The 22,201-nt window shown below is 39.4% G+C and overlaps 1 protein-coding gene across 8 annotated transcripts in view; it reads right to left on the bottom strand.

Moving 5' to 3' along the window:
• DST (dystonin) overlaps nucleotides 1–22,201 on the bottom strand; it is a 296,184-nt gene that overhangs the window by 145,420 nt on the left and 128,563 nt on the right. For all 8 annotated transcript variants that reach the window (XM_051614873.1, XM_051614876.1, XM_051614875.1 and 5 more), the window contains 6 exons: nucleotides 18,068–18,234; nucleotides 3,414–3,526; nucleotides 3,172–3,278; nucleotides 2,519–2,638; nucleotides 2,095–2,190; nucleotides 1,888–2,015 (listed from right to left, as the gene is read on the bottom strand). In XM_051614873.1, coding sequence (XP_051470833.1) covers nucleotides 1,888–2,015; nucleotides 2,095–2,190; nucleotides 2,519–2,638; nucleotides 3,172–3,278; nucleotides 3,414–3,526; nucleotides 18,068–18,234 — 731 coding nt within the window. The remainder of the gene's footprint in view (nucleotides 1–1,887; nucleotides 2,016–2,094; nucleotides 2,191–2,518; nucleotides 2,639–3,171; nucleotides 3,279–3,413; nucleotides 3,527–18,067; nucleotides 18,235–22,201) is intronic.

The raw sequence follows: 22,201 nt of genomic DNA, 5'->3' as shown, positions 1-22,201 counted from the left end.
CTTCTGCAAACTTCCCTTCAACTTCTCTCACATCCAGAGCTCACTGTTTCTTGCTGTTCTGGTCGCTGCCCTTAAGTTCACATTTTAACTCAGCTGTTTGGTTAGGGGTGATTTTTTCAGTATTTCACTCCCTGTTTTTAGGACCTCCTGAAAAACCACACCCATACCATAAGAAGACTGTGTTCCTGCAGAAGAGCACAGCAAAGGCATCGACACACCCCTGCAGTAATGCCAAACTGCTACTTTTACAAACTAGATCTCAGTTTGGCACTCTTCTCACTGACATTGTTTAATTTTGATGCCATACATCAATCTGGCCACACATTGTCTATCTGTGTTGATACTTTCAGAGGTATTCACCAGACTTGCAGGTAAAGTTTTGGTACTTGCCAAATTTCAGTATTAGCTGAGATCCTTTTTTTGTCATAGCCAAAACCTCAGGAGCTGTACCAACACGTCACATTAGTGAGACGCACTAGTAACCAATTCAACAAACATAGACCAAGTTCTTCAGTCCAAATAAACCAATAATTTTAACTTGATCACTGAGGCAGAATCATTCAATCAACTTTTCTCTCTCATTTTACAGTGACATACGTAGCAACCATCAACACATAATCTGTCACTTTAAGTGTGTGTATCAAGCCTGAAATTTGGGAAGCAGTTCATGTTTATGTTTGTTTACCTGTGCTTAATCCACCTGAATAAAAAAATAAATAAACTAATGTAATTTATACACATTCTCAACAAAGATAATCGAGCTTTCTGCAAGCATGAATAGAATTCCTTTTGGCAAAGGCAGGCACTACTTCTGGCATGTAAAGACAGATGAACCTACAAGATCTAACAGGCTGTATTTTGTCTACTGCTTTCCAGTGTTCTGCATGGTGGGTACAACTTTGCCCTTCTCTATAAGAGCTTCTTTTGCAGCAGGATGCTGTGAATCCTCCCATTGAATCAGCCATTTCAGTCAAGCTCTTGCTATTCTGAGCATGACACCTCTGTACTCAACTCTGACTATCTTTGAGACCTTCTCTGGCTAAAATCTTTCTGAGGACTTCCTAAACAATGGTCTGGACTCTTCACACCTAATTTCAGGTACCTAAACCAGAGAGAATGATCACCCTATTGTCACCAGAGTCAGTGCCAGGATTCTCTATAAAGTGATTCAGATCTTAGGTGTTTCCTTCCTGCCTGAAGTTCAGCCAAACAAATCCAGACTCAGGTGTCTATACCTACTTGCAGGTAGAAGCCAAAATAATAACGTATATTAGAGTCAAATAAAAGGGCTTAATGACTGTCTGCCACTGCACTCAAAAGAAGCATAACCATAAAGAAGCAGTAATGCTCTAACACTGCATCAAGAGCTTAAACATACCCAGTATGTCATTAGTGATGTACAAAGCACTGTCACACAGTCTGCTATCATGGAAGACTACTGTGCACTACGCACATTTAAAAGCTTTGTGTGCTCTTGAATAAAATCACCTTTTAAACAACCTCAGAACAGGATGGCTGTGGACTGAGTATATACACATTTTATGTAAAGGATGAGGATGTTGCTTACATGAAATCAAGTCCAAATGAAACAGCGATATGAACCTAGCTCTAACTAACTGTACAAAGAATGTGGTTATATTTGTGCTTAAGTGCTTTAATCTGAGGCATAGATACTATTAATCATGACCTTCTGAAACCTCCTAAGTTATTTCCTTCTGGACCTGCTTCTATGAAGTAGGCAAAGAACTTCAGGCCTTGAACAAAGGCAGAAGTACTTGATCTAGAAAAATAATGTGGACGTTATCATGGAAGAAAACACAATTTTCAATACAGTTTAAAACAACGGAAGACATATTAGCCAAGCCTGTCAAACATTCACGAGCTTACCTCTCCACTTCAGGCCGAAGGGTCTTCTCTCTTTCCAACATGGCAATAATAAGCTTTCCCCATTCTTTTTCTATATCGTTAGGATGGTAGCCTTGAGGAAGTTTGATGCGCCCAAATTCTATCCAGACCTTAACAATTCATACATATTTGTTACTTCAAGCCACTGAAAGGGAACTTCTTTACATTTCAAGGCATGTTAAAACTTACCTCTAGCAGTTTATATAGACGTTTAATTTTTGATTTATCTGTCTCCTTTGGTGGAATTTCTGATTCTTTAAACTGTAAATATTGATTATAAAGTGCCTACAGAAACATAAAAAAAAAATCAACTTTTACTTAGAGTAAATATAACCTTACTCTCTATATCCTGTCCTAATATTATTTATAAGCTTACATTGTTCTACTGTTCTACTTGAGTTCTTCAAAGAGATCAGTGACAAGCTAAAGATTTGCTTGTGATTGTTAATTTGTTAGTAATGTATTTATTGTACTTCGAAAAGGTTAAGAACTAGTACTGTTCTACAGTTGCTTTGACTGTATAAATCAACAAGCACTCAATTTGTTCAAGCACACTTTGAGCCAGTAAGATAAAGTGTCATCCCAACAAGAAGCATAAGACACCACACCTCACCTTCAATTCCACAGGACTGTTGGGAAATGTTCTGTCAGACATTATCGTGACATGGTGTCTGATCCACTGCATGAGGTAGTTCACCATATTCTGATATTCAACCCATTTGACTTCAACATCCTGCCAAAGCACAACCCAAATCACAGATCAGAAGAAAATAATCTGAGAGCTCATTTTTGCTTTATTTTTTAAGTCTGAAGTCTTTACACACACAGAAGAGAGATTTCAGAAAGCTGCAATTCTGAAACAGTATTTACTTGCTTATTAAAGCTCACTTAAAACTTCCAAATATATGATTTCACTCTTCAGTTTTGATCCCAAATAATTCCACTGAAAACACTACATTTTCTAGTTTAATAAACTTCAAATTGGTAAGAGTACAAGAGACACAATTCATAGGTCCATGACAGAAAAGTAAGAACTTTGCCTCTGTCTTTGTCTTAACTCAATTATTTGGTTTTAGTTAAGCTTTTTGCACAATTGTTTTGTTTTCCAGAACATTAAATAGCTGCTAAGAATCTAACATCTCAACCTACAAAATCATGTCAAAAGAAGAAGTGACAGCAGTCCTAAGAAGATCCAGCTACACATTCTGGTGCTGGAATCAAGAATTGTATTAATGAAGCTCACACAAGTATTTGTCTCCTACTTACATTTGCACTGATGCCTTCACCACCTTCTGGTACTTTGGGAAAAGCATCATAAAGAGATGACACATAAGTTATTACTGACTTCTCATCAGGTGAGGAAACATCAACATCTAAAAGAGCAAGACAGAACAGCACTTTACCATGTAGTTGTAAGAATGCCCACAAATATGCCACAATCTGCATGAAGACTGTTTTTTATTTTAATCTTATGTTTTTTACAACAAAGCCCTTTGCATCTATCTTACCTTCAGGATCCAGAAGTCTGGCAACACCAAGCTTTTCTGCTACAAAAAAAGCATGTTCTAAATTTGCAAGGTTGCTTTGAACAGCAACAGTATTCATGTCTATCAGGTCCGGCCTGTCAAATAAAAACAGTAATACTTGATTACAACTCTTTATCAGTTTTAATCACTGCTGCATTAGTAAATCAAACCAAGAGCATGGATGGATATGGCAACAGTTTTCATTAAAAAAGGATTTCATTAAAATCATGTGAACAAGCTGAGATTAGTGCTAACGCAGCACTGCAGGCAACTATAACACTGTCAGTTCTTTATCTACAAGATAAAGTTTCTAGCCATCCCTTATATATTTTTTTTTTTTCTCATTCATATTTATTAATGTGCATTGCCATTCTATCATCCCACCTTGTCCTTTCCACTGCCCTTGAGGAGGTTATAAACTCACTTTTCTTTTAGGACTCATTTACACAAGGAAGTTAATTTCTACTGGCCTTACAAGTTTATAGTCATTCTGTCTTCAGCGCACGTCAGAACCATATAGAAACAAGTTCAGTCACAAAAACATTACTTTAACCTGGAAGGGAAGCATTCTTAGTGGCCCTTAAAGAAATCTTGGTTCCAACTCTACTGAAGCCCTGGCAGCAACGTTGCTGCCAGTTCTCTTGTAGACAACACTAAGCCGCATGCACTTACATCTTCACATCTTCATCCTGCTAAACTCCTGTCAGCCACAACAGTAATGTTTCAATGGAATATTCATCTTAAGCCAGTCTTATCTATAAACATTTTTAAGGTCTGTAAATACTATCCTGTACCAACATCATGTTTTAAACTAATGTAGAACTTTCAAAATTATTTCTTCCTTTTGGTTTTTTATGTGGTGCCTGGCTTTTAGATCTTGGTGATTCTCAGGGCAGATTGTGTTACCGTCTTCCCCTTTCATTGCTGGGAATCCATCCTCTTTGCTGTAACAACTAAAAGGACAAAGGGATTTTCAAAGATGCTGAGCAAAAACCTGTCCCACTGAAGCCAACTAGAGTCAGAAAGGTCTGAAACCTTTTCTTCCGAATTTCTATGATACTGAAAACCAGACCCACATTGAGAAAAACCCTAAAACAAAATCCCAAAGTAAAACATATTATGTATAAGGTTTACTGAACAATTTTCCCTCAGTTTTCTTATTTTTGTTTCCAGAGAAACTATTTTCTTAGTTTTACCTACTAAAAGCTTTAAATACTTGTAACAGAGATAAATAAAACTGTTAAATATCACACTGTTCAAAACAAATGATAACATTTCATTTGGCAACAAATTCCCTCAGTCACAAAATGGTATTAACTTTGGGAAACTCAATACAAGCTTGTCTTTGAATTAACTATGAGGAGACTGTAAATAAAAATGTATTCTTTTCAGCCATTTAGAATCACTGGTTTCCTTGTGCTCTCTAGAAGACAAGTCTACAAGACAGATAATAATACAGCACCCATTATTTCTTGAAAGGACATTTCATTAATAATAAAACTCTAGTGGTATAAAAAGAAACTTAATCCTCCTAAACCAGCAGGACTTTCCACTTCCAATATGCTTAGCAGGAGCCTGATCAAGCTCATGCCATTCTTCTCTGAATTTCAGTGCAATGAAAACAATAGAATGAAACCAATATCATCCGTTGCTCTTAGCAGCACAGAAAATCCATGAAAAATAATACTAGAGAACACTAGAAAAGGAAATAGAGCACTCCAGTATCCTATTTTAGCCACAATAACGGAGACAGTATGAGCTATAAAGATTGCTCCACCGCACAATTTTGATAAGCGAAGCAGGTTTCTCTAAGTGTACACTGTTGGTTTGGTTATTTTTCCACCTGCCTTTACATTTGTTTCGCACTTGACAAAAATGGCCCAAGAATCTGTTATGCTGCTTGTTCAACTGCCAACTCTCAGAACAAGAAAGGACAGGTTGTTGTAAAAGCCTTGACTATTCTCAGAAAACAAGCTGCAATCTGCAGAGACACCAACACAATAATCTCCTTAGAATAAAGCTTTCATTTAGATGCAGGAAAGGTAAGGTTTTTCTCACTGAGCTACAAGTAAAATCAAGAAAAACAACAGCTGTTGTGTAATACACCACTTTACATTGCTGCTGTGGCTTCATCCCCCAGCTGAAGAGCAGCCCACTCTGTGAGGTGCCTCCCTGCCTTCAAACATACTTTCCCATCCTTGTGCCTCCTGCCAGCACAGGTCTATTCCAGTTCCCCTTTAAAGCAAGAGAAAATTGCAATGAATCCTGCTGTTTCAGTTAATTATACACTTAACACATAGCATACTGACCTAGATTAACTGGTCTATATTTATTTATTGTCTTGATCTACCAGAAAATACTACATTTGTCTTTCTCAACAGTGCTTGCCTTTGGTTTTTTCAAAGCAGACAGAAGGCTCAACAGCTGACTGAGAACAAGCCTAATGATGGCTCATGAAAGGGAAAAGACAGGTATTATACACAACCTGGTCTAGTGGTAGGGGTCCCTGCTCACAGCAGGGGGGTTGGAACTAGATGATCTTTAAGGTCCCTTCCAAACTTAATGATTTTATGATTCTGTGATTATGACTTGAATACAAAAGCACCCAATATTGACCATGGAAAGTGCACACTGCCAAGGGCTTGCGGTCTCCACCCTTCATAGATCACCCTTTCCCCTTCCCAAAAAGTAAGAGGGATACAATGCAAAGCCACAGGAAAAGGAGTCTACCTCCCATAGCTCAGCAATAGATTTTTTCAGCCCCAGAAAAATGCATTGAAAAAACACAGCTCAGGAAAATGCCGATTGACACATTGTTCCTTCCATTTAAGAGTGCTTTCTGAAGATTTTAAATAAAAAGAGAAGTTGTTCTCATCTGCTTTAAGTTTGCAAAGATACCTGTCCACTAACTGGGTACCTGGGAATTCACATTTGAGCATGCACACATGGATTTTAGTGCTGTGATCACCAATCATCATCCTTCTCTGGAGAATCTCCTGGTATTACTGAGCACAAATTGTGCACGGTCAGTGTCGTCGGGCTATATTATGAAGGCTCACAAATATTTTCCAGTATTTTTCATTTCTTCATTGAATCCTGAAATACTACTAACTGCTTGAAGGAGCATCCTTCTAATACATATTTATTTAACTGTCTCAGCTGAAGTAAACACTAGATGTAAAAGCATCATCCATTGTGGCAAACGTTCATTTTTAAGGCGAACGAGAAAATACATGAGTTTTGTGGGACCTATTTGTCATGTATTATAAATATATTTTATAATCAATTTGCATAGCACTAAGAAGTGGTTTTATACATAATCAAGAACAAATTAAATTAAATGCACTTTAAGTAAAAGACGATGACTCTACCTTCTCTCATAATGTTGTGAGTCATCTTGTGGCAGATTTTTCAGCAGGCTGGGCCATTGCCATCAAAACACACACATAAACAACCCAAACACCAGGCGAGTTGGAACATTCCATGCAAAGGAGATGCTTGTGCTGCAGCCACACCTAAGTCAAGGGGTTTGGCTTCTGCGTTGCCAGTCATTAATATTACATTTAAAGAAAAATTGGTGTCTGCCATTTGAGATCTTAGTGTAGGTGTTAGAAATCAGACACAATTTGTACCAGAAGTGAGGAAAAAAAAAAGGTGTGATTAATACCACTTCAATTAGGAAGCTGACAAAATTATGATCAATTCAAAAAAACAAATAGCTAGTACCACAAAGAGAGACAAGTGAACAGTATCTGCAGAAAAACATAAAGAAATGAAGGGGGTTATAATGCAAGCTTTCTAACCTACAAAGACTCCTTGAAATCCAAGAGGCACATGTAGATTTTCCCATAGCCAGAACCTACCACCTAGTAAAACTGTTCCAGATCCTAAGTAGCAGCTATAGTATTTTCCCATTAAAAAAAAAAAAAAAAAAAAAAAAGTTAAGTTTGAAGGAAATTTGATATTTCAAAGGCAAAAAAGATATTTAACTGAACTTTTCTTTTCCCAGTGACTTATGAAGAAATGACATCCTACTCTTCACTGTACCTGGATGACAGTTGCCCAAGTTACAAAAATATTTAATTTTATTAAAACATATATACATCAGAGTAATACTCCACATGAGTTTGGGAGTTCAGGAGACTAACTGAAAAGCCTAAAGTTATTTCATGAACTGTATAAGCTGTTTATTCTGCACAAGTCCGTTTCAGTCAAAACTCTAGATGCTACCTGAGCAATAACTGGTATTGAAAGGATATTTCTTTCTTGGCTTATATTGAGCAGAAATATTAATATAGTGAGTTTCAAGCAGAACTCTCAAAGAAAACATAACTAAAGATCCAGAGTGAAGTGTACACGTCACTGTAGTCCAGTTAGCTTTACCACTGCTGTAATTAGAAAATGCCTATAAAAATTAAACAAGCTTTTGGCTTCACTGTTCACAGATAAAGGAAAAGGACAAACGCCAGAGAGACTTGTGCATTTTTCAGAAATAGGAAGACTACTGAAACAAATTAAAGACAATATCAGAATACAAAGTCATGCAATACATTTTTAAGAAAGACAAGATTAGAGAGATTTCTCAAACAGATAGGATTCAACAATATTTCAGAAAGGAGCACATGGAATGTATTAACATCCATGCTAGAGATTTTGTTTAACAGCAGAACAATTGCAAAGACAGGCAGGAATCAGCAGATAGGAATAATCCATGAAACAGACTACTTTTCAGAAACATCTTTTTTGAAGGGAGAGATACAGAAAATATTTCATGTAATCTCAAACGTGAGACTAAAATGACTGTTGAACCACAGACTTTACAGTAACTTCTTCAACTATCACATGACATGGTGACACAAAAACTACCCCAATGCATCAAACCACTGGGTGAAGCTGAGCAGGGTCATCACTGAAGCGAGCCAACACTTCAGAACTCAGGGAAAATGCAAATAATTTTCTAATTGAAAAATGTCATTCTAGAAAGGTTTTAACCTTGCAACTGTGATACACCAGAAATAATGCTGCTGAATACAGCTCTGCATATTGTTTGTTCAAGTATCTGGCAAATTCTTTTCTCAAGCTCTACAGGTCCCTAGCCTCAATGACACACTATGCTCATGTATTTTGCATTAACATTATGACTTAGACACACTTTTTGATTTTGTCTTCTCTTGTGTTGTCATGATAAGTATGCCTGTAGTATTCATTATTTTATGTGCCTCTATAGATTTCATTCAGTGTCTCTCCAAAGATGAACAATCATGACTTTTTATTCCCCCAGGAGCTGAAAAATTCTCATGTCATCTGAAATCTTCAGCTCTCCTTTGTGAATCTTTCTCATAATTTTTTACATAAATTTTCAGATACGATAATTAATTCTCAAAAATAAACTGCAAGTGATGGCGAGCTGGAAATACAGTAAGAAAATACACTACTTACAGAAACTTTTCCTGTCTGTTCTTCAGACATTCCAACATGTTATATCAAGACTTCCAATAGGAAAAGGATTCATGTTTTAACTGCGCTCAAGTAAGGAAAAAAAACTCCCTCGGGTCCCCTAAATTATTAACTTAGCCCTAACAATATACACAGCTGATTTACTTCTACCATGCTTGTCCTTGATCTGACAAGCACTGAATCTAATAAAAGTACTAAAGCCTCCTGTCCCACCTTTGTTAGCACAGCAAAATTTTACCTGTAACTTGCCATACAAATTGATTTAGATAAAGGAACAGCTGAGACATTGTAATATCAAAGACCTAGTTAAATGTCAAGTCCAGCTTTAGCCATGGCTGGGGAACTCTAATCACAATTGGGTGGCAAGTTTGCAATCACAGAAAATGTACATTTCAAGCTCAGTGTGCACATGAATGAAACTAGAAAGAATCTCAGTCAGTCCTTTCACCAAGTTTAAAAGCAGATTTTACATTATCTTTGTAACATGAGATGTTTTTGTCATTACAGAAACAGTAATGCAGTAACTTTGCCAATTTTTGCCCATGGTAACATTTAAATAGAAAGAAGGCTTATAGGTGTTAACCTCAACACATACTGTGCAATCTACATAAATAACTACAAATCATGTACCCTTCCCTAGAGTGCTAGAATATGAAAAAAATAAGAAAGAAATCAAATCAATTCTTTTTCTGTTCTGCTCTCTAAGAAAGCTCCCTCCAGACCCCAGCAGCAAATGCCTGACACACTCGCTTCCCAGTAGGAATATGGTTACCAACAGGGAAGGACAGGTGAGGTACAGCAATGAGTTAAAAAGATTCACCAAAGGCTTCTTGTACCATCCAACCAGTTCTCCATGTGCCACGAATGTGCTACAGACACTGCCAGAAGACCTCCCTCTGTCCAATTTATAATAGGCACATTGGCTGCTGGTGCTCAGACAACATAACCTTTTGGATAAAGGCTTCTGACACCCTTAAGTGTTACAGTCTTTAGTAATCAAAGAGTAAGAGACACACAAAACCTGAATAAAAAACTGGCCTTTCAATACAAAGCTTTATTTTTCTTTTTACTCTCATTTGGCCTAAGCAAGAGAAAAGCTTTGATTTCATCCCAGTATTTTTTTTCTTCTCTGTTATTAGAAAAAGATAACTGTTATCTTTCATTCAGCTGTTACTTAGCAGTAGGATCCAGCATAATATATACAGGGATCATTTTATGTCCAGATCTGAAATTAATCAGCCCAACTGCCTGGAAACCTTCCGTCTAATACGCACTAAAGCTAACCACCACCACAACACAAGATGTTAAAATTGCAGGCCCACTTCCAGTACTATTTTAAGATAGCCTTTACCAAGAGTCATCACAGAATTTTTCTGAATGCAATCAATTAAACTACAGCTGAGGTTATATGCTATTTCTAAACCCATTAGTTATATTTATACGTATACTCAGGCAAGCAACAATAAAAGCACGTCTGCTTGTGAATATTTTAATCATCCTAAATACTGTTTATCTTTTCCAAAATTACCAGTTCTTAATGCCAAGTTTGTTTCTTCTACATAACAAAACCTGTTGAAAACAGTAACAAACAGCTTCTGAACAATGAGGTGGGTCGGAAGAAGGGAGGTGGGGGCAACCCAACCAAACTCATATTCTCTTTTTGTTAAAGCTGGGTAACAATAAATTATGAGTTACAAAATGACAAGCCAAAACTAGCAAACCCAACTAATCTCCTTATTTAAAACATATCCTCTAGCATTTTAAAGCTTGACACTGTAATATTTAGTTTCTTTCTCATTCATTCCCCAAGGGTATTCAACATGTTACTGCAAATTAAAGCATCTCTATCCCTCCCCTTAAGGAATGCATTCATGTCAGTACTCGATCAGCTGCAACATGTTTTAACATCAGAGGGATGCCACATGCATTGCTGGCCAGGAGCTTAGTGTTCAACTAACTATGCATACCCAGCAAATTGTCCTAGGTAGGGCTGAAACAGCTTGTTCTGAAGCAGAACAGTTATTTACAAGACGTTAATCTGTTTTCTCCCTGCTATACCACACTTTAAAAAGCATCCACTTAGTAATTCTGAAAATGCATGGAGTTATTACAGCAACATTTCCAATCAAAAGTGTCGTGACCCTGGAAAATTTCTCTCTCACTTTATCTAGCACTTACGGAGCTGTCACTGTTCTTCCTTTGGGGACACACTCTTGGCTGCACCTTCAAGTCCTCCTTCTCTTCCTACATGAAGCATCTAGAGTACCTACATTCCTCCTTCATGTTAAGCGTCTGTTCCTCTTTCATTTGGCAATAAGAGCCATTTTCTCCTCACTCTCTCTCTAAACTGTATACAACTTTTAACTAGAGGCATCATTAAGGTCTTGCACAAACTACCAGTACCAAAGGCTCCTTTGGATTAGGTCCCCACATATAGCACTGCATGAAATAACTTCACTTGCTTTCTTGTCTCAAACTCTTCATGTGTACACCACAGACCTGATTGCTTGTCAAACTGCTGCTTGACTTAAACAGTTTATCCACTTTTTTTTCTACCAAGTATCTTTCCCATTTTGACTGGTTGATGAAATTCACCTAAAGTCCAGACATAACTGGACATGCCTATGCTGCAAGCGTACAGGGCCATGACTCTTTAATTGCTAGTCCTTCCTATAGTGCGACCATGGCCCACTACAACTCATACCCTCCCACGCAATATATGAGACCAGTCCAAGTGACAACACTGACCCAGGACTGCTCTCAAGGGCTGCAGCCTGTTTGGGAGACAGAGGGAGAGTTCAGCCATGCAGACATAAGCCCTGCTGTAGCACTTGCCCACAGGGTCAGAGAGCAGTAGCTAGACCTGCTCCGTTTACTAGAACAGATCTAACATCTGAGATTAGAACTTAAAAAACACAGCTTTGTCCAGCAACTGAGCTTGCAGCACTTCCTGAACAGATGCTACTTTTCACCATACAGACACCACTGAGGCTAGTCATTAAATGCTATTATCTAGTAACACAAGAACATACTGCTCTTGCTGGATTTTTTTTTCTGTAAATGCTAAAAACAAAATTACCTCTTTATTACAAAAATTGTAAAAATACAAAAATAAAGTGTAGAAAGAAGGGCACACATTTTTGCAAAAAGCATTTTTATCTGACATTAATCCTCTTTTCATATCCTCCATATTTTTTCTTTAGAAAGTAGGATGAGCTGGTCTGTAACCATGCCTGTTTTCTGAGTATCAGTAGTCATTGTCTTTAAAAAATGCACCTTTAGGTGCCATTTAACTGTAAATCTTACAGCTATTAATTTTGCTATTTCTTAGATTCCATTCTTCAGACACTTTTTAACAGAAATTGCCTGTAGTCATTATATACTAAAGGCTCATGGCAGTCTAAAGTCCAAAAAAGCAGTTTGTTACTTTGGTATAATGTTTTATTTGAATTTGCTTTGTTTTAAAATAAATGTATCTGTTAAGTGTAATGTAGGTCTATAAGTGATTACTAGATCCAGTCTAGCATGCAACTCCTAACGAAAGAACAGTAGCCTTCAATCTCTATATATTCACCAGCTATTTTCATATATTTTAACAATGGGATACAGTTCTAAAAATTTAGTATTTCTTCTTCCAGGGCAAAAGGCATGTACAAAAGAAAATGAAAACACAAATCAAGGGCATTTACCTACAACACAGTCTAGACTAGAAATACATCATAGAGCTGTAAGATGAGGACCACAGTGTGTAGACAGCAATATCACTGGGAAAACATGGGCATTACATGCTAATTATAGTCAGCCTCCAACTTTGAAGTCTGCTTACAGGGTTTTGCTCTGTATGATATGATGGTATGAGAGAAACATCATGTACTTTTTAAACTGCCTGAAGTCAGATCTTCCAACACAACACACTAGACAAGTACATGAACACACGTCTTCAATAAAAATTAAGCTATAAAAGGCCAATTACATAATAGATGAGACATACAGAATATTCTCGAATAGCCTAGGCTTTCACTAATGGATTTGATTACACATCCAGAGAGAGGTGTGGAGGTTAGTCTGAAACATAAGACACTTAAATAAATTCAGAAAATTAACAAAGTAATGTTCAGTATTAAAACTGTCTTTTTAATTTTAGAATTTTATTTGGCCTTTCTATGAAATAACAAACATTCATACAGAATAACAACGTAAAAAGCAAAATCCAGAGCCTGCAATGGAGCTCCCTGAGGCAGTTCTTGAGGCTGATGTAGAGGCCCATTAATCTCCCAGGGATTTAATCATGTACAGGATGTTTTAAAATTTAAGCTTTATATATTCATCAAAAGCTCAGCCAAGTAATCTTCAGTTATAAACAGACTGCTGGAACCTGCTGAAAACATACACAACCTACTCATCCAAAACCAAATAACATTTTCCTAAATTTGCAGGGGGGGAAAAAGTTGCATATGGAGTAAAATATCTCAAATAGAGTAATTTTTTTTCTCATTTCTGTCATTGATAAAATTTCTTTCCTTCCTTTAAAGAACACATCAAAATCACTTTAAGATCATTTATACTCTTAATAAAAGTAAGAAAGTGACTGAAGGCCCTTGTCACTTGAGAGGAAAGAAAACAGATTTCCTGCATTTGCTCAGGAGAGCAGGTGACTGACTCGGTGTGTGACCCAGTGCCTGCCTGCTGCCCACATCCCTGAGCTGGGTGCTGGAAGGGGAGCACTGCCAGCACAGCTGCAGATGCACACAGGGCAGGAAGACTACAGGGAACCTGCCTCCCCCAGCTGCCACACACCAGCCTGCTCATCTCTGCCAAAATGCTTCAGCAGGTACTACAGCTAGCCATGCCAGGGAAATTTTGGCCTTATCCTGCTTCTTCCACACTCTTTGAGGGGACAGAGTAGGGAGCCAGTTATCCAACACTGACTGTAGGGATCACACTGGACCTGTATGGGTTGTGTTCTCCATGTCACGTCCAGAAAAAGCCTCTCAGCCATGGCGTCAGGGCTGCAAGTGTGTGGTTTGCCTGCCTGTGCTCGAGTTCAGCTCAGAGACAGCGTGGCTCCAGTCCTCTGGGAGCTGCTGCTGCTCTCCCCTCTAGCTCCCAGCTTAAGCTATGGCCCCTGCAGTGGTTCAGCCTCCCTGCAGGCTCACAGCCCAGGCCCATCCTCAGCCTGTTCCCAGGGAGGTGCCTGATGCTGGGACTGCCTCCATGCCCACCAGCTACCCACTCCTGGCTGGGAAGGTGGGACAGGCCCTGGCTGCCAGACCCTGCCCTGATGGACCCTCCATGGGCAACTCCACTGCTGTGCCACAGCTAAGCATGTGCTCTCCATCCAACACACTGCTTACTGTCGTCCAGTACAACTATGATTATAGATACCAGTAACACACCTGGGTATTTCTGAGCCTTCTGGTTATTCCTGTCCTAGCACTTAACGTCATACTCTTAAAATTAGGTCTGGGCCCAGAAGAGGCTGCCCAGCTGCACCACATCTAGCAGACATGTGCCCATGGCAGTGCTCCATGGTGGCAGCACCACAGTCCTACCCCATCACTTGAGCAGGCACACCTGGTTATCTACCCTGGTGGAGCACACCAGCTAGTGGCATCTGCAGGATAATAGGCCTTGCTCCTGAGGCCACCTATGAGCTGCAAACTGGGAACTACCACAGAATCACAGAGTGGTCAGGGTTGGAAGGGACCTCTGAAGATCATCTAGTCCAACCCCCTTGCTGGAGCAGGATCACCTGCAGTAGATCAACACGTCCAGACAGGTTTTGAATGTCTCCAAAGAAGGAGAGTCCACAACCCTTCTGGGCAGCCTGTTACAGTGCTCTGTTACCCTCACAATCAAGATATTTTCCCTTATGTTAAATTAAACCTCCCACGCTCCAGCTTGTGCCCATTGCCCCTTGTCCTGTCATTGGACTAAATGGAAAAGAGACTGTTCCCATCCTCCTGACACCCACCCTTTAGATATTTATAAGCATTTATGAGATCCCCCCTAAGTCTTCTATTCTCCAGGCTAAACAAACCCAGCTCTCCCAGCCTTTCCTCATAGGGCAGATGCTCCATTCTGCTAATCATTTTTGTGACCCAGCACTGGACTCTTTCCAAGAGCTCCTTATCCTTTTTGAACTGGGGAGCCCAGAATTGGACCCAGTATTCCAGATGTGGCTTCATCAGGGTAGAATAGAGGGGGAGGATAACCTCCTTTGACTTACTGACCACACTCTTCTTCACGCAACCTAGGATGCCACTGGCCTTCTTGGCCACAAGGGCACATGGCTGGCTCATGGTCAGCCTGTTGTTCACCAGGACCCCAAGATCCTTCTCCCCAGAGCTGCTCTCCATCAGGTCAATCACAAACCTGTATTGATGCATGGGTTTGTCCCTCCCCAGACGAAGCACTTTACACTTGCCCTTGCTGAGCTTTATTAAAGTTTCACCTTGCCCAACTCTGAAGCCTGTCCAGGTCAAGATGAAAGGCAGAACAGTTTTCCCATGTGTCAGCCACCCCTCCCAGTTTTGTATCATCAGCAAACTTGCTGATACATAAAGCAAACTCTATCCCTTTGTCCAGCATATTGAATAGTACTGGACCCAGTACTGACCCCTGGAGGACTCCACTAGACACTGGTCTCCAACTACACTCTATCCCTCTTAGCACAACTTGCTTGAGCTCTGTCCTTCAACCATTTCCCAATCCACCTCACTGCCCTATCAAATCCACACTTCTCAAAGTTTGGCAGCGAGGATGCCATGGGAGACAATGTCAAAAGCCTTGCTGAAATCAAGGTAGATGACATCCACTGCCTTTACCTCATCTATCCAACCAAAACAAACAGAGCATATGGAGAATCCCTGCCACAAACATGCACATTTTGTTAGTGTTTTAACCTGCTTATTGCTCAGAACACAAACCAATCTTTAAAAGAGCTCTCTGGAGTAAAACTCTGTAGTTAAAAATATCAGATGACTGTTTGGGAAGCCCATTCCAATCTTGTGAGCAATGGCTGGAAATCATTATCCCTGTTTTAACAGTACAAAACAGCCAGAGAAGGAAAGACAGAAGCTCACCGAAATCAGTGGAAGATTTCATGAGCAAGCTGGGGTCTGAGAATCTGTAGCCTCTCACAGCAAAAGCCATCAGATAAGGACAGTAAACATTCCTGGGGACATGGATCCTTAGGTGGAGCAATTGTGTTTACAGGAAGAGGATAAGCTAAATGGAATCTGGCACAGAAGCACACAAAATGGAGACTGCTCCTTAGCCACTGAATCATCTGCTTTGTGCAACACACTCATGTCAAAGGTGCCTGTGCTTCCCTGCTGAAACACTGTGAATGAAACTAGCGTAGCACTGCCAGAAACACTGCTCCAGCAAACAACTGCAGGCACTCAGTCGTGTCCCAAAGCATCAACATTTCCACAGCCAGAGAACAGAATTCAAGTCTTCCCTTATTTATTAACTGATCTGTACCACGACTACTAGCTGCTCAGCTGTAAATGCTACACTGTTCTATGTAAGTAGTATAAGGTTCTCAAAAAGCTCTGTGAAACATTTTACATTAAGCTCCTTCCTTTTTCCCTTCCCCTTTCTGCATCTTTTCAATTGTTTATTTTTTCAAATACTTGTCTGTGCTGTGTTCATTCTTTTGGCTGCTCTGTCCTTTGCCAGCTATTTCCCCTTGTCTTGCCAATGTTACTAAAAGAAGACTTTGTTGCTGGCACGCATCTCCTCTCTGACTGGCTACCCAGAACAGAAAAATTGTCAGAAAAAGACCTCATTGATTCAGATGCAGCTTCATTATTACCATGAAGTTATGCACTGCCACAGCTCACTTCTCTAGGAGTCAGAGCACTTTATGCTACATTTACAGCCCCTCTACAAAGTGTGTGAATTGCTTGACTCATCTCCCAGATTACTTTAGTGTCCTAGTCCTCATACTGCATGGATTTTGGCTCCGCCTAGACCTTTTTTCTATGTTGAGCCAAATGGTTCCACAAGAGGAAATCCAAGAAGAGAGTCATCTGCTCAGGTTCTGCTCCCTGAAGCTGCGTTAAAACACACCAGATTTGTGTCTCTCTATTGAAGACACTCCTTCCATAGTATACCAAGGAAAATGTACCTTCAAATCTCCATATGATATGCCTGAGGGTATACAGCACAAACTCTTTCTTTACACATGCTATAATAAAACCCAGAAGCTGCAAGCCTTGCAGGGTGCAGGAAAATTCGGTACACAGTATTAGCCCAATGGTCAGAATACTCTCTCTCATGTGGTCCTCTAAGACACAAACATCCTTACTCAATTCAGGAACGAAAAAAACACAAAAACAGAGAGATGCTGCTAACCAAGAGGGAATGCTGAGCACAGCAATGATCTTAAATCTTGTTCCTCCACCAAGTTCTGATTACAAAGTCAGCTTTGTCAAGAGAGACCTGTTTTTACTTAGAATCCAGAATTCAAAATCCTCTCTTGTCAGTAGACTTCTTCAACAGTATTTTAAGTAAGTTAATGTAGTGCATGCTTTAGCTTCTAGCCAGAGCCAACAGTGGTTCTACAAATGCCTGCTTGTCACAAAAGCATAGAAAGGGGCAGAAAGTAGCACAGTTTTCTTCTCAGAATTTTCAAGTCAACTTTTTTCATGGGACTACCCTGCCATTTTACTGGAGACACATCTCAGAGTAGGTCTGGACTCCAAGCAGGAAGACCAAAGAAACTCCATGCTCCAGGGGCATAGCAAAGTCACACAGGGAAGAATAAGGGGATCTTGGGCTATCACAGGTCACAGAGTAGTTTATGGATTTCACCAGACGTGCAGTTTTGGACTTCGGTGATGAGTTCTGACTCTACCCTGTCTATACATAAATATGAGAATGATAAAAAGGGACAGTGGAGAAGACTGAACTCTAGGGGCATTCACCTCAGCAGCTTGGAAGTGGCCCATGGGAGTCATGCAGGATTCGTGGAGATGCTCCTCTGAGGAAGGAGAGACATGCAGGGGCTAATGAGGCATCCTTTGGCTGCAAAGAGCAGGGAATCACCCAGGAAAAGCCAGTGTCACCTCCACAACGGCAGTGCTGTTACAGGCATAAACCAGAGATCCCTCTCTGTACGTACATTAAAATGCTGTCATAAATATTTTTCAAGAGAACAGAGCACATACCTGTATTTATGAATGATGGCATTAAATAATCTTCCATCACGCCAGCAGGTAGTGAAATTTTCACAACGGATTCCAGCATAACCCTCAGTTGTCTGCTGTGACCACAGGAGCAGCCTTTCTTTAGCAGACATGTCCTCTGACTCTCCAGTGACATGGATATCAGATATCTAAAATACAGTTAATATAAATATTACAATTACATCTAACACACAATGTTTAAAATATTGCGGAAAAACACTTGCATTACTGAAGAATTTTCTGTCTGATATCTGCATACACAAATATGTTGATTATTCATGTACTGTATTACTACTCTTTCATGTCACATCCTTATGCACTCTCAGTGCCTTCAATACGCAATACAAAATTAATAGCTTCACAACTTTGTTCACTTGGCTAGTTTTCAGCCTCTGAATTTCTGGGGACAATATAATACTATTACATAATGAAAAATACTTGAATATGTCTACATTGATAATGTGAATAAGCTGTTTTATATGTTTTATCTATTATACATAAATGTTATATAATTACATATAAAATACAACATATTATACACATATTCATATCTATGTAATACTCATATTTAGATTATACATATTTTATTTAGCTACAATGCTCCTCTCTTAAAATAGGTTAAATTATAATATATGCTGTTCTGGAACTCAGTAACAAAGTAGTAATTTACAGTGAAAACTGACAATAATCGTTTTAGGACAAAATTTTTTGAGAAGCATTTTAGGAATGATTGAAAGGTTGAAGGATTATATATTTAAATTTTGCCTGATAGAGAAGGTTTAGTTTTTTGTATTATTAAGGATTATCAACTTCACATCAGGCAAAGCAAAAGAGCAGGAATGAATTGGGAAGTTAACACACAAGTACTACATTGTAGTAGCTTAAATTCTCCCCTCATGAAGTTCAATCAGTTTGCTTACAAAACCATCACTGTTTAACAAAGCAGACATTTCCCTCATTTGCATGGGTACTGTTTGCATGTTGTGTTATAGAAACTGTATTCAATGTACATCTCAAATTCAAGATAGAACAAAAAGATGATGTCTCAATAAAGTGGTATCACAGGTTGTCTTATCTTCTAAGAGGCTGCCTTTTACCACTTAACAACCATAGACAATACAATACGTTATTATGAAGAACACTAAGAACCCAGCTACCATGAGGCACGGTATAAAGATCTGAGTACTGTACCTCAGACATTACAAACAGCAGGCTGAGGGGCTTGGGAAGAGTAAAGAGGATTTGAAACAATGCCAGATCTATGGGTGGACATGAGGAAGAGGTTGCACCCCACAAGCTACACTCAGCGCCACTGGAAGGGACAGGTCTCCACCAGCTCTGGAACGAGCCTGAGGCCAGGGCTCAGGGAAAGTTTGCCCACAGGCAGCTTTGGAGGTGAAGCAGGTGCTCAAGTTAACTGCAGAAGAGGTGTGACAATTCCAGCAATCATATTCTAGTGTAAACCAGGGAGCTACATTCATGAGTTCAGATGGGACTGTCACAATGATGTCTCCTAGCCTTGAAATCTCAGCACACAAAGGTGTCTTCTGTTTGGATTCTTCCTGGGGGAATTCAGACAGAGTAGGCTGGAAATTATGGGGCTTTCTCACATCAGAGCCACACAAAACAGTGCCAGGAACAAAGAGATGAAGCTTTCCCACTCATGGTGCTATGTCAATGCCTAACACAAGGTGACGGAAAGCACTAGGAAGCATGGGAATAAGGAATAGCTTTGGCCGTGGCAGGGCAATGTAGCTGCTGCAGTGTTCTCTGTGATTTCTGCTTAACCACCTTTCACACTTACAGGAGACAATGAGCATTTACAGCCATACAGTGAAATGCAAGTAAATTTAATGTAGGAGAAATATTAATTTACATTATTTTCTATGCAAGTATCCACCAAACACCAAGTTGTGAAAGCCATTCTTCAGATACTTATCACAGGCTATCATATCTGCTCACTCTAGATAAGGGAGAGATACAGGCAACAATGCTAGAAAGCAAAGCAGTTTTAACTGTTCAACTAGCCCATAAATAATTTCAAATATCTGACGGCAATTTTTGCATCCCATAGTCTCCAGCTTCAACACTACATATTTTTAAGAAAAATCAAAGAGGAAAAAAAATCCCTTTTTTGTTTAAAACACTAAAAAGAAACACATGCAGCTGTGATTGTTTATAAATTTCTAGGTATAAAATTCCTGCATGGAGTATTTATTACATGAAATCACACAAAAAACAGAAAGTATGAGTGAAGACAACAGGGAATCCAACATGACAAAAGACCAACTTAAAAGCTCCCTGAATTTTTTCTTGTAAAAATCTAGGGAAGTCATCTGCAGTGTAAGATTTCCTTTCTGTTCGTTACCTTTATTCTTTATTATTTCAAAGCAAGAAGGCAAACAAAACATTTTTTCAGTAGCTTTAGTAGCTTTTCATCACAGAAGAACCAGACCACAATATAAATGAACTCATCCATTTACCACTTATCTGGACAACGCTTCTGAAAGAGGTTATGTCATCTGAAGTGCCAGATGGGTAGGAAAAAACCCCAACAAAACATTCTATAATTTTTTCCCTGTCATTTTCAGAAAGTCCCCTCTGTGAAATCCTGAAGTATCATATTTTCAAATATATTCTAACTAAGCAAGCTAACAATGCAATTTGCTAATGGCCATTCCTTACTGCTAAGCTCAAACCTTTAGCCTCCTTCACGGTTAATTGCCTGGCAATGGCTATGCACAGCTCAGACTGAAAAGTGCAAACACAGCACATTGGAGTGCACATTAGATTCCTCTGGCAACAAGTGATTTCAGACATCAAGGCAACTTCTTGAGGTCCTACTTGTTGTATCTGTTGTTACATACAAACACTGTTTGCAGCTATGGACACAAACACAAGGAGAATATTTCTTATTCTGAAAGTGACTACTAGGAAAGCTTGCAGGCCAAATTTTGAACAGATAAAACATTATTTTAGCATATTACCCTAAATATCAACAGTTTTTCAAACCAAAATCTTAGAAGCACCATTCAGCACCCTAATTTACCATCTGAAATTAAAAGGAATAGACTAGACTGGGTTTAAAATCTGAAACTGCTTTTCACTCAGGGAGGTAGCCTGTTTTGGTACAGGCTAAGGAATACTAACATTAGCACTTCTGTTCTCTAAATAAAGTATTTCAGATTCCAAAGCTAAGATCCCAGACTTCTTCATAAACACTGAATTCATATTTGAAAAGTATAAAAATACACAAAAGGAAATGGTAAGTTAAATACCTACATTTTATTATGCTTACAAATATGAGATCTACTTTGCAAGATGCCCTACTAACTTGGAACTACTTAACAAGCAAAACACTGCCCCCACAAAATAAGGTGTCACAGAGCGAGCGAGGATGCATCTTTCCCTTGGTAACCCCATAAGGACAATATAGATACTCATCTACCAACTGTGTGTTATCATCAATATTTGTAACATAATTTGCCACAGGAGAGAAAAAGAAGGAATATTAAGTTAGGAATACTAGAAGAGAAAATAAGGGGCAATTGAATCTTTCACTGTTCAAATTTTGTCCTTTAAAGCAAACAGTTTGTGTGAACCTTTCATTATTATATCCCACATGCCTATCTCTTTCCCACTATAAAGTGTTACTAGAGGACATGGATCAAAAACAGTCCAGAGGACCTGGGAGTGATGGCGGACGAGAAGCTCAACATGAGCCGGCAATGTGCACTTGCAGCCTGGAAAGCCAACTGTGTCTGGGCTGCATCAAAAGAAGCATGGCCAGCAAGGCCTTTACACAGCTCTCATTAGACCCCACCAGGAGTACTGTGTCCAGTTCTGGAGCTCCCAAAATAGGAAGGACATGGACCTCCTGGAGAAAGTCCAGCGAAGGGCCACAAAGATGGTCAGAGGTCTGGAGCACCTCCTCCATGAAGACACGCTCAGAGAGTTGGGGTTGTTCAGCCTGGAGAAGAGAAAGCTCCAGGGGGACCTTATAGCAGCCTTCCAGTACCTGAAAGGGCTTTCAGGAAAGTTGGGGAGGGACTTTTTACCAGGGTGTGTAGTGAGAAGACAAGGGGTGATGGATGAAAACTGGAGGAGGGAAAATTT

Source organism: Apus apus, chromosome 3, assembly GCF_020740795.1.
Source record: "Apus apus isolate bApuApu2 chromosome 3, bApuApu2.pri.cur, whole genome shotgun sequence".
Lineage (NCBI taxonomy): Eukaryota > Metazoa > Chordata > Aves > Apodiformes > Apodidae > Apus > Apus apus.
This window is presented reverse-complemented; position numbering and strand designations above follow the sequence as displayed.